This window comes from Clarias gariepinus, chromosome 1 (genome assembly GCF_024256425.1).
Source record: "Clarias gariepinus isolate MV-2021 ecotype Netherlands chromosome 1, CGAR_prim_01v2, whole genome shotgun sequence".
Lineage (NCBI taxonomy): Eukaryota > Metazoa > Chordata > Actinopteri > Siluriformes > Clariidae > Clarias > Clarias gariepinus.
In genome coordinates, this window is record NC_071100.1 from 27,805,858 (window position 1) to 27,818,531 (window position 12,674).

At 38.8% G+C, this 12,674-nt stretch overlaps 1 protein-coding gene across 2 annotated transcripts in view; it reads right to left on the bottom strand.

Moving 5' to 3' along the window:
• Positions 1-5,022: 5,022 nt before the first annotated feature.
• lrch4 (leucine-rich repeats and calponin homology (CH) domain containing 4) overlaps positions 5,023-12,674 on the bottom strand; it is a 40,803-nt gene continuing 33,151 nt past the window's right edge. Inside the window, exons 16-18 of one of the 2 annotated variants that reach the window (XM_053513952.1) lie at positions 11,939-12,076; positions 11,734-11,811; positions 5,023-7,430 (exon numbers count right to left, since the gene is read on the bottom strand). In XM_053513952.1, coding sequence (XP_053369927.1) covers positions 7,284-7,430; positions 11,734-11,811; positions 11,939-12,076 — 363 coding nt within the window. In that variant the 3' untranslated portion in view covers positions 5,023-7,283. Of the gene's footprint in view, positions 7,431-10,275; positions 11,488-11,733; positions 11,812-11,938; positions 12,077-12,674 lie in introns of those variants that run through there. The other variant, XM_053513950.1, reaches the window with a different exon arrangement.

Sequence of the window (12,674 nt, forward strand, 5' to 3'; positions counted from 1 at the left end):
GTCGAGGTTAAAGGTGATTACCATTGTATTTATTTCCATTGAACTGTGGTAAGACCTCCAGTCAACATTCACACGTGTTTTCACACAATATGGGCAATTTGGGAATGCCAATTAGCCTAATCTGCATGTCGTTGGACTGTGAAAGGACACCGGAGTCTCAGAGGAACCCGACCAAGCACTAGGTGAACATGCAAACTCCATGCACACAGACCCCGACATTCTAAATTTTTATTTTATAATTACATATTTTAATAAGGTGGGAAAGTAATTGTAGACAAATTATAGACAGGACTTCTGTAGAATATTTTTGAATGATATGAAAATAAGAAGTACACCATATGTCTGCTTAATTACGGTAATGTCAGGGGTCTTCAGTTCTATCCAGCAAGGGCCAGTGTGGCTGCAGGGTTTCATTCCAACCAAGCTGGAGCTACATTTCACTTGCTTAATCAGTTCATCTTAGTCTCCAACCAAATATCAAGAGTGCCTCCAATTTGGCTGTAATGAAAGCCTGCAGCCACACTGACCCTCTCTGCATAAGATTGAACACCCACGAATTATATCATACCATTTTATAAGAAATCTAAGAGCCCAGGACTTCTCTAGAATTATATGTTGAAAATATATGAGTTGCAAGGGCATAGGACTTTAACAATGAAATAAACTTTGTAAACCTTTTGAAAAAAAAAAAAAGGAGAAATCAAATTTCCAACAATACCCTTGGTTATCTATAGAAGCCAGCTTGTAGAAACCATTCTTGTGATGACAGGTGCATGTCTGTTTTTTTGATCCTTCAAGTTTGTTGAATGTTATTAATATTTCTGTCATGACAACAGATTGCACAAAGCCGAGATTGTGCTTCAAGCCATGATACAAACTAATCTTCATAAGTTGATGTTGCCTGACACTTGCAGTTTATATGTTCTTTCACTTCAACCTGCAATACTGGATGAGAAATGGTACTGTATGTTACTGCAGCTACCTGGAGAAGAGATGTGGTGCTGGATCTGAGCTGGTAATGTATTGAGCTGGATTTCATTTTTTGCTCATGAGATTGCACATTAATGACGGGTGGTGTCAGCTTGTAAGTATTTTTTATAAATCAGATCCACCTTGCCTCTGTAGACTGCCACTTGAGGCTGAATTAGAGACAGCAGATGGCACTTAGAGCCTCTCAGCTTCATCAGTGAGCACAGTAGGGGAAAAAAAAGAACAACTAATCACAAAAGAGATTCTTCAACCAAGCGACACTGCACACAGCTTTGTGTACTTCTACTGAGTGATTAATATTACAGCTTTACACATGATGTTACCCAGTCTGATAAGCACCGCTTCCATACACACATATCAGTGTTTACAATTGCTGGAAGTTAAGGGTTTAAAACGATGCCTCAATCAGTCTCTGTGCTCCACATATTCATATCTGTTTCTGTATTCAGATTTAAATTTGTAATGGGAATGGTCTAAACCAGAAGGATTTTCTTTACATTGAAATATGAAGCTTATCTTTATGACCCCTGAAACATTGGAGGACACTGAGAACAAAATCCCAGTCATAGAAATGTCTGTGCAAGGCTGGGAATTGTGTTACTCAAAGTTTTAATTGGTTTTCCTCCTGATATTAACTTACTATTCTGGTTATATTTCCCATTTTAAGGGAACCTCATCTGGTTCAGGTCTTATTTAACTGATAATTATCTGATTATTTTGTAGATGTACTGTAAATGGTGACTATTCTACTTATGTACTATAGTGATGTATGGTGTTCCACAAGGTATTGTTTTAGGTTCACTCCTATTTATTTTTTATTATTATAATATGTCCTTAGCTGCATAAAAAAAAAATACTGAAACTATAGCCAAAATTTGTGTCTCTAGACGTACTGCGGGTCTTTTAATTGATTTTCCAAAATGAACTAAATGACTCAAAACAAAAAGATTCATTCATTTTGATGAACGAGATTTAAAGAACCGAGTCACTAAAATGATTCAAACTTCCCATCACTACAACATGACAAGGGTTCAAACCGTCTTGAAAATCATGGAAAATAGAAAAACATTCTCTTCTTCTTCTTCTTCTTCTTTTGTAGTTTTTAATGCTTATTGACTAAATAGGTCACTTTAAAAGTAGAAAACAAAAAAACATCCTCATACTTTATAGACATGGTCAGGGTGATTTGCTGAAGTCCTAAGTCACTTTAAACATGGCATGGTTGTAGTTGTCAACATTAGTCTGGTTTGAATATTTTTAAAATGCCTGATCTACTTGGATTTTCACACTCAAATTTTGCTCAAGGGTTTACAGAGAATGGTCTGAAAAAGAGAAAATATCCAGTTAGCGGCAGTTCTTTGGGCAACAATGCCTTGTTGATGCCAGAGTTCAAAGAAGAATTGCCCGACTGGTTCAAGCTGATAGAAAGGCAACAGTAACTCAAATAACACTTCGTTATAACCGAGATGTCTCAAAAAGCATCTCTGAATGCACAACCTTGAAGCAGCATCGGGTGCCACTCCTGTCAGCTAAGAACAGGAAACTGAGGTTACAGTTCACATGGGCTCACCAAAATTGCACAAAAAAAGATTGCCTGGTCTGATGAGTCTCAGTTTCTGCTGCGACATTCAGAAGGTAGAGTTGGATTTTGGCCTGAGAGCATGGATCCATCCTGATTCATTGCTCAGTGCTTCAGGGCTGGTGGTGTAGTGGTGTGGGGAATATTCTCTTGACACTCTTTGGACTCTTAATAACAATTAAGCATTGTTTGAATGCAACAGCCTACCTGGGTATTTCTGCTATTCCTTAATAAAGCTAAACTAATATTAAACTGGTTTCTTTAACATATCAATGAATTTACTGGCCTCCAGAATAACACTGGTAACCAGAATAGGGCACATTTGGGATGTGGTGGACCCATTGGAAGATTGACATCATGGATGTGCAGCCGACAAATCTGCAGCGATTGCATGATGGACCAAAATCTCAGAAGAATGTTTCCAGCACCTTGTTGAGTCTACTGTATGCCATAAAGGAAGGTTTAAAAGTAAAAGGAGGTCCAATCCAGTAGAAACAAGATGTACTTAACAAATTTGTATTATTTTATATTAGCACATCAACATGATTTGTGAATTAGTAAATTATAGACATAATTCATAATAAAAACCCAAATTGTTAGGTTTAAATCTGTTATTAATCTTGAAAATATTTATAGCAAGAAACCTTACAAAAAAGGCTATAATGTTGACTTAAATGAGTTACACATTTTTTAAATTACATACATGCTTTCTAAGATTTGAGGCTGAGAATAAAAATATACATATATTAAGTAATAAAGTTGGTATTCTTTAACAGAGGCCTGCATGGCTCTGCACTCGTGGAGTCGCCCTGCAACACCTACAGCACACATGTACTTACTGCATTCAAGACCTCATTTTGTTTTTTCACTGTTCCTGACCTATTGAATATTCAACGAGATGTGGTTTAGCGGTCAGTCTCATAAGGTGCCAGGAGGTTAAATGATCCTGCCTCTACAGATTGTGTAAATAAGTCATCTATTTTAAAATGGTACCATTACTGAGCGCCTTTTGGTCAGTGAAACGGTCTGTTTCCTCGGGATAATAACACTGCAGATTGGAAACTGGATAAAATGTGTGTCGCAAATAGACCACAATAATATTGTTTTTTTTAACAGACCTAAAATATAACCTGCATGTCCATATTTCTTTACTGTCCTAAAAGTTTTTCATCAGACACATCTCTTATACAGTAGAAGTCACATGAATAATAGTCAGTCACAATGCTTTTAGACACCTAGTGTGTTGCTTTACACATTTTTTAATCATATATTTATTTTCGTTTTCACTTGAGTTTTACATGATTTCATAATTCCTTTTTAAATTATTTGTTTCCTTAGCTTCATGTGCTCTACATCACCTGCTTGTTTTTAGATGCACTTATTTCTACTTTCCCACATGAATAACTCTTGCTGAAATGCAAGGTAGATATTTGCCTTCATATCTTTTAAGCACTTCCTATGATTGCAACACAAATGCCCACATTGTCTTACCCATGTATTCATGATTTCTGCCCTGGAGAGACCAGGCCATGCTGAATCAATATGTGATGAGTAGGGCATCTGTGGGATTGAGCATCTTACACATGCCCAAGGTCAATAACAGATGGTGAAACAGAGTAATGATCTCAGTATTCTTATCACAAAACTGGGGAACCTGGTTGCGTTTCTTCTAAATTGCTTCTGTACTGCTCACGGAGGGAACACCTCCTTCTGGACATGTCCAACTTCACAGATCAACTCACAGGGACATGTTTGTTATTAACTGGGGATAATTATAAGAAGGTTTGTCTGAGGGCCACAGAGGGGAGTTTTCTGCTATGCTGTATAGACATGCACACATGCCGGTAGAATGCAATTTACATTTATATTTCTGTTTTTATCTGGTTATAAACTCAGCCACTGGTGTACGCTAAACTCTGATCTATATTTGTGAACAAATGAGGTGTTAAATCATTCCAATTGTAATTAGAAAGTTCCTCTCAAATATGCTTTGCCCTTAGTTCATATTGGTTTGTTACCCAGAACAAATGGCTCATTAAAATTATTGTAATGGTTATACGTATCCTTCGGCTCTGTAATACAGCTCAGGGAATTTCAAATGAAGCAGTTGCTGTACAATTGAAACTTGAAGCAAAAGTCGTTTCCCCCCTGCCAGATTATTGTGATCTCTGATTATTTGATGTCTGATTATACTGATTGGCCAAAAAACATTGCTGTTTCAGAAGGGTCAGATTATTGGCCTGCATCAAGCAAAGAATTACAATTAAGGACATCTAAAAATATTCGGATTGTGTTAATAGAAGTCCAATGCATTATTAAAACTTGAAAGGAAGGAGCTAAATACTTAGTGGAAGAAAAATAATAATAAAATCAATGACAACTCTGATCACTGAAACGCTTGGTAAAGTTGCATTGCACACAAAAAAAAAAAAAAAAAAACACAAAACACAGACAATAGAAATAATGTCTACATTTAATAGTGATAGTAAGAGCAATTTCCAAATATACAACATGAAGAGAACTCACAGGATTGGGAGTAAACAGCTGTATGTTCATGAGAAAAGCACTTGTTTGATCAGAAAAAGGCTTTAATTTGCTAGAAAACATACAGATTAAAGTTTGTGGAAAAAAGGTCAAGTGGTCTGATGAGTTCAGACTGACTCTGTTCCAGAGTGATGCGAGCGTCAGCGTAAGAAGGGACGCACATGAAGTGATGAACCCATAGTGGCCACCATACAAATGTGTAGCCTCAGGAGATAGTTGGTCAGGCAATAAAATGAAGTCAGCTGATGACCTGAATGCGCTGTATGACTGGGTTATCACATCAATGCAGTGGTTTTCTTGCCTGATGATAGGTATATTTCAGGACACAAATTGTGAAAGAGTGGTTCTGGGAGCATGAGGAGTCATTTTCATATATGAACTGCACATTGTCTGCTGTAATCAAAGCCAAAAGTGGCCAACCCTTTTTTTTTTTTCTTTCTGCCAGGCAGTGTATCCATCTTTATTTGCTAGTCAATTATTCCTCTTGAAACAAGGAAACGATGCAAAGACAAGTTATTTCTAGACTACGTGCTGTTTCGGAAATGTTTTTTCTTCCTTTTTTCCCACCCACTTTGTTTATACACTTCTGTACTGTATGCAGAGAAGTTGTATGAGAGTTTACCCTGACTCTAATTCTGTGCTCGTGACTCACCTTCTGTGGCTGCGGATGGTCCCAGATGGATAACTGTAAAGATTTGCACTTGCCAAAAAACTATTTCTATAGAGACTCCCTCTTGACATTTACTGAAACACTGTAATCCTAAAAACTGGCCTGTGATAATCTCAATAATCTTATTTCTCAGTGTTTCATGCTGAACATTGCACCACATTTAGCGCTGTTGGATTTTACTAGTCTACACCTCTATACAAACCAGCCTTACACAGTTTTTCTCATTGCGTCTAGTTCCATTTAAGGTTTTCTTCATGTTTTGGGGTGGTGGTGGAGGAGTTTTTTTTTTCCCTAAAAGGAAAGTATGTGGTATAATGTTTTAAGATAATTATGTGCAAACCACTGAATTTCTCCTTTGCACCATTTACGTTTAAAAAAAAAAAAAAAGTTTGGATAAAGCTCATAGGCTACGATGATGCCACTGCAAATCTTTCGAAAATGAAACATCATCTCAATTTGATGGTGAAGCAAATTGAGATCATTTTCCCATTTCCAAAGATTTTTTTCAGGATTAGTTTTTTCCAGAGCCTCCTCGGGCTTGATCATTTGAGATCTCTATCTACAGGCCAAATTCTGTAAAGCTGTTTTGCAAGAATGTGACGTAGCACTACACACATCAGGCTGAATTAAATTGAATTGATTGGGGCTGACTGCACATGAATCCTGTGCTTGAATAAGGGAGGGACGCAAATTATACTGATGTTGATGCTTGATGTAACTAAGATCAAACACAGGCTTGCTCGGTCTGAAACACTGAGACTGATCCAGCTACATACACCTAGTGATGTCTGCTGGTGTGGTTCCTGCAGCACAGATATAAATGGCCCTAATTAAAGCTAACAATTAGCAAATTGATACATTTCATTCAAATCTAATATATTGGAGTGCAAAAAAATACATTATCCATTTCCTTATGTAATAAACTGTGCAGTTCTCCATTCTGTCTCAGATGCGTTATCTCTGTGTAATGTTTTTTTTTTTTTTTTTTGGTGCTTGTGAGCTTGGTTTAGCTTATCATAGCACTCTAATGATTATAGGCTTATCTGCAGACTGCCATGCCTACTCTATGCAAGAGTAATTACCTGTGGAAAATCAATTAACTTTGCATTGTTATGGAGACCAGATTACAGCCATAATTAATTTTCCAAGTATAAACAACCGCCAACAAAACAACTCCACCAGCACCACCCCAGCAATGAAGCTCATTTCTCTGTCAAATAAATACTTTGCATACCATACATCATCTTGAAGTATGGCAATTACTGTATTTGGAAGAGGCAGACTCGCATTACTTGCTTCACATCTCTGTTTAATTTTCCTTCATCTTGTGTAATATTTGTAATTGCCTGCTGAATACTCACAGTGGACCAGAATGAAAATCTGAAGTAAACCTCCAAGCAGCTGTACAAGGACTCAATCATGTGCGCACCCCGTTCTTTAATAGAATAAAACACTTGAGATGTTCAGAGGTTATGGCTTGTATTAAAGTTGAATTTAAGGTTATGAGCTGTTGGTGCTTTGCGGAGAAATTTGAAGGGAGGCGCGCCGGGGTCCGGATGGAGGCAGCTCTAGCAGAGTCTGGACCGTGTGAGCGATGCGGCTCAGTCCTTCATCCTCCAGAATCAGCTGAGCTGGACACAGTGAGTCCTAGTGGGGTTTGAAGGAAAGGTCAAACATGTTAGAAACAGACATGACGAAACCCATGATGAAGCAAAGAGGCCAAACATCCGCACATGCACACTGAGATTAGCGCAGACGACGGCACAACTGACAATGATTTGTATTTTCTGTTCCTCAGCTCCAGTCCTGCGAGACATGCACTGCAGTTTCTTATTTATTTATTCATTCATTTCCTCTCCTTCTCCCCTACACCTCACACACACGCACCAGACTGAGTTCAGGCATTACTTTATGGATATAGTCGGTGAGCTCAACAGGACACGATAGTGCAGGACTGGAACTGAAAGACACTTTAAATCAGCTCACAGGTTTTGTGCAGAAGGGCCAAGAAAAGCAGCAGTAAGAGCATGCACACTACCAAACACCTCACACTTCTACAAGTAGATTCCTCCAACTCTCAGCTTTAACTCGCCAGCCATGCAGCAAGAAATAAAAAAAAAGTGTTTTTTTTTTTTCCAATCAGAGAATCTTCAGAAGCTGAACATGTTTTAACAAGATCTAAACTCATTCATGCACAATCCCTTTTTTCCTTCACCTCGCAGTAAGGATGGATTTAACACTTACCTTAGCAATAACGCACACAATGGCTAGAGACTTATAAGCTATCAACAGACACCTTAGGGAAGATGATTGGCTTGAGAAAGAAAACACACAAACACAAGGCAAAACAAAGTAACAGTAAAGGAAGAAGTGCAGAAAATCAGATCCTTTTCCCCTTTCTTTTTTAATAATTACAGCAACAACGAAAAAAAAAAAAATCTGAATCTATATAAACTTACAATTGACCTCCTAAAATACATGAAGGATATAAATATTACAAAATACATCTTGCTTCTTAACAATTTCTTTAAAAGTTCAAAATTCATCTCCAGTAAGTTAGGTGCATTTACAACTCGTTCACCCCAAGAGACATTTTGGTTGAAACATTATTGCAGATCTGCTCCAACAAAAAAAAACAAACAAAAAAAAAACGAAGAGGGCAGCGTGTCTGTGTAGCTCTTTAACATCCCTGCTCTGAATAAGCAGCATGGCTTTCGGTTACAGCGAGCCCTTCAGGCAATTTAATTTGTGAGGATTGAAAATGTGATAATAAAAATTTCGTTGTGAGAGCTGTGAGATGTTTCACATCCGTGCATACGTTAGGTTTAAGAAAACTGTTTTTTTCTACGTTTTAAGACATTAAAAAAACATTAGTGGGAAGGATTCAACAAATTGGATAAGTGAAATTTAACCCATTTCCCGAACATTTTCTTTCCCTGCACATACATTTTCTATGCTATCAACCCACCCTTGTGCTTCTCCTCTCCTTCTCCTCCTTCACTCTTCTCTCCCATGTGCCCTTTTCACTCTCTCAAGATGAGCGTCTGCTCGTTAGTCAACTGTCTGCAAAGCTGCTAAATCACATTAAGTATGCAGGGAACACAAAAGCAACAGCAGCAGACAGTACTGAGGAAACATGGGTACTCATGGGCCTTAAAAAACAACATTACTGAGGCATTTAAAAAGAAGCTTAAGAATATTTTAATGGGATGTTATTCCACTGAGAAGAATTTACAGCTTTCATTAACACTTGCTGTTTTTGTTTGTATATATATATTTATATATATTAGATTTGTAAATTACAGGTGTTGACGCACACAATATTCTTGCATTCTGACTCAATGCTTAATATTTGTACACAGTAATGAATCACACTAAAATTAATAATAAATTACACACTAAAATGTCCCAATTGTCTCGATGCTTTGAGAGAGCTGACGAGGATTTGTTCTGCGAGGCCGTGTTTCACCCAATACTGCTGCTTTGTACAGGAATGCATGAATAAATAAACAATAACTTAATTTTACATAGCAAGCTGACCAAAACAATACACATACATACATACATACATAAAACAGAACTCTGAATCATTTCTTTTTGTACCATAAGACATTTAGCTTTGAGTGCAGTTGTGCAACACCACTGCCCCCTGGTGGTCACAGTCAACAAACGAACAGTGAACATTTCATTCCAGTCTCTCAACTACAATATTTAAAAAGAAATATCCCGACTGAATCTTTCTGAACGAGTGGCAACTTTACTGTCTTTAATACTCATCTGATATGCCATTCCAAATTTTAAACAGAACTAACACACACACACATCAGAGAGACTGGAATGACCGTAGTGTGTAACAAAAGCTTCAGTCAGACATTGCAGGCACTTACATTTGCAAGCACTGAGACAAAGCGGATAAAAAAAATTTTTAAGCCCTTCGAATGAGATTCGGATTTTACAATTTGTGCCGGTAAAACACTCGCTTCGCCAGGGGCACGTACAAAACACGACACCATCCTCGAAGCTCGATCCCGTGTGTAAGCTAAGGCAAAGCGGTGGCGAAGCCCTTTGGGAAGTGGACGTTAAGAACAGATAAATATCAGTTTAAAACAGCGCAATTCTGATTAAATTAATCCTTCTGGAATAGACAGCATAGTTTTAAGGGTTTTCAATAAGCTTCCCAGGCAAAAGTAAACAAAAAAACTAAACAAAAAAAGAACCGTATTCGCATCCATCAATAGCAGCACATAGACGAAGGTAACTCATCATTAAATTATGATCAGATCGTTGGCCAGATTCTGAAGTTTAGTGCTTTAGGTTCAAGCAGAAAACAACACTGACTCACAGGAGCAAATCAACAGGCATGGAAGCACATCTGGACACTGACATGCCCGTAAAAAAATCAGCCCAATCCCTCAGATGAACAAGCCAACACTACTAACAAAAAAGCCTTAGCAGGCAGAGAGAAAAATAAGAATTTAACACAAACCCCCCCCCAGCCCCCAAAAAACAAACCTAGCATGTGTCACGTTGTTCAGCAGAATTACAGCAATAAATCGCTCATGTTAAACGTTTCTGACGCTAAAGGGTTAAACCACCTGCTCAACCAGATCTCATTCCATAATAAAATAAATTACACTAGCACATTTTACACTGCTATATTTCTATTCGATGACCTTAAACGCGAAATCCTCTGCCTTTTGCTTCCTATTATTAAGTTCTACAGCTGTAGCATATATGTACAGTTTGCTTGTGCCATGTGGCTCCTAAGAGAAAATATATTGAACATTTGGAGTTTGGTCCTGTTTCCAGGGTGGAAGAATGGTGTTACCGTTTTAGCCTGTCAATCAGAGGGACAGTGGACAATTCCGGGCACCTGTGAGCTCCTGGATGCGGAAAAGGGCAGACAGCACTTTCATCCAGTGTGTTGCGCGTATAGCATCAACTCAGAAAAGTTACTGTGACTAACTTCATGTGTTTTAAATAAAGCCAGCACTCACACTCACCAATGGCTCGCTGATGATGTTTGATAGGATAGAGTTGGCAAGTGGGTGAGAATTATCGAACGAGAGAAAAAATAATAAGTTTTGTCTGGGCAGCTTATATAAAAACGCTTTCGATTTGTAATTCATTGAAAGAAAGAAAAAAAAACAGACTGCAATACCACAAATCTTTCTGTCCATAAACTTGTAACAGTATTAAGTATTTTATGTACAAATCTGCTTTAGACAGATACAGCATACAACAACAGCTGTCTTGCTTGCTGCTTATAGAGTGTGTGTGTGCTGTTTAGATGTGTATGCGTGTCTGGAGGGCGGCGCAGCGAGCTCTACGTCACGGTGCATGTCCGTCACGTGGCGTGCCATGAGCAGGGTACGACTCGGGCGCCACGGTGCGGAAGTACACTTATGCAAAGCCTTATTAATACGTGGATTTACAGACACACACTGATTAGATCAGACATGTAAGCACACACGTATGCGCCTTATGCGGTAAGGTAGTGGTAGAGCAGGTAGAGCAGGGTCATGACGAGGCAGTAGAAGAGCAAGAAGCCGGTCGGGATGGGAGAGAGAGGGGGAGAGTGCGCTTTTATCTCCTCCGTCAACTCCTCTCCTCCTCCTCCTCCTATCGACAAAAGAGCCTCGACACAGCGCTGCACTGCTCGCAGCTTACTGCAGAGGATATCAGACGCTAGACACACCTCCGTCTGAGAGAGAGAAAGATAGAGGGAGCGAGAGCAAAAATGAGGCAGCAGAATACAATAACAAAGTTGAAAAAAAAATTTAAGCAGGGTTAAAAGAAACATAAATGAAAGCCAGGAAAACAAAGAAAACGTAAAAAGCATAAAGCAGACAAAATTCAGTGATACACTTACAATTAAAGACATCTTAAGAAACGCATGCTTAAGGCAGCACCTAAAAGAAGGAAGCTTTTTGATGGAGGAGTAATTTACCTCGGGGACGCCCAGCTTGCGACAGGCAGCGAGAAAGTTTTCCACGTTGAGGCGACACTTGGCAGCGCTCAGTTTCGGCTGAAGGGATTAAATGGGACAGAGTTTGCAAAACAAAGTCATACGTGTTTCTGCATCATGAACGCTCAATTAGGCTGAGAGAGAGAGAGAGAGAGAGAGAGAAAGAAAAAGATTACTGAGGACTCACCACAGCAGGGGAGGGGATGTGAATGATTGACACCGACCGTTGGCGTACGTGATTGGCTAGCTGGCAGAGGATGGTGCCATTGGATAAGGCTTCACCGAGATCTTCTGGAAGGGTGATCTTCAGAGAAGACTCCAGAGACTGACAGATTGAAAGCAGGCGAGAAGAGCGAGAAAGAGGGATGTTAGACGATGCTGTCAGTGTTAAAACGACAGGGTGAGGAAATGCGTCGACCTTGAGAAGTCGATGGACGCATAATAAAGTAAGTGACTGACTGTGTGGAACGAATTCTTGGAAACCAGAAAAGTTGGAAGGACACACACATTCACTACCGCATAGTACATTAATTATACTGTTCTTAAAGCTGTGTATGCATGGACATGAGGACGTTCCTGCGGTGTCCTGCCTCCTCGGCAGTCCTGGATGTTCTTAGTATTAATAACTCATGTTTAAATGTATATAAACACACCAATACAATTTGTAACCTTATTGGTTAATCTCTATAAATGCTCTATATTAAGTTTGTAAATGAAATCTTTAAAGGTATTGGATCATCCTCAGATTTTGGACGTCTTTGATCCAGAAATTTAGTTTTATCATGAACTGAGTTCATCTGTAAAATTACTTTTCTTACAGACATTTTATTAAAAGTCTGAAAAATATGCTCCCAAAAGGAGTTAACAATCCATCGCCTATACTGCACATCCTGTGTAGGGTTCATGGAGGGTCCCCTGGTTTG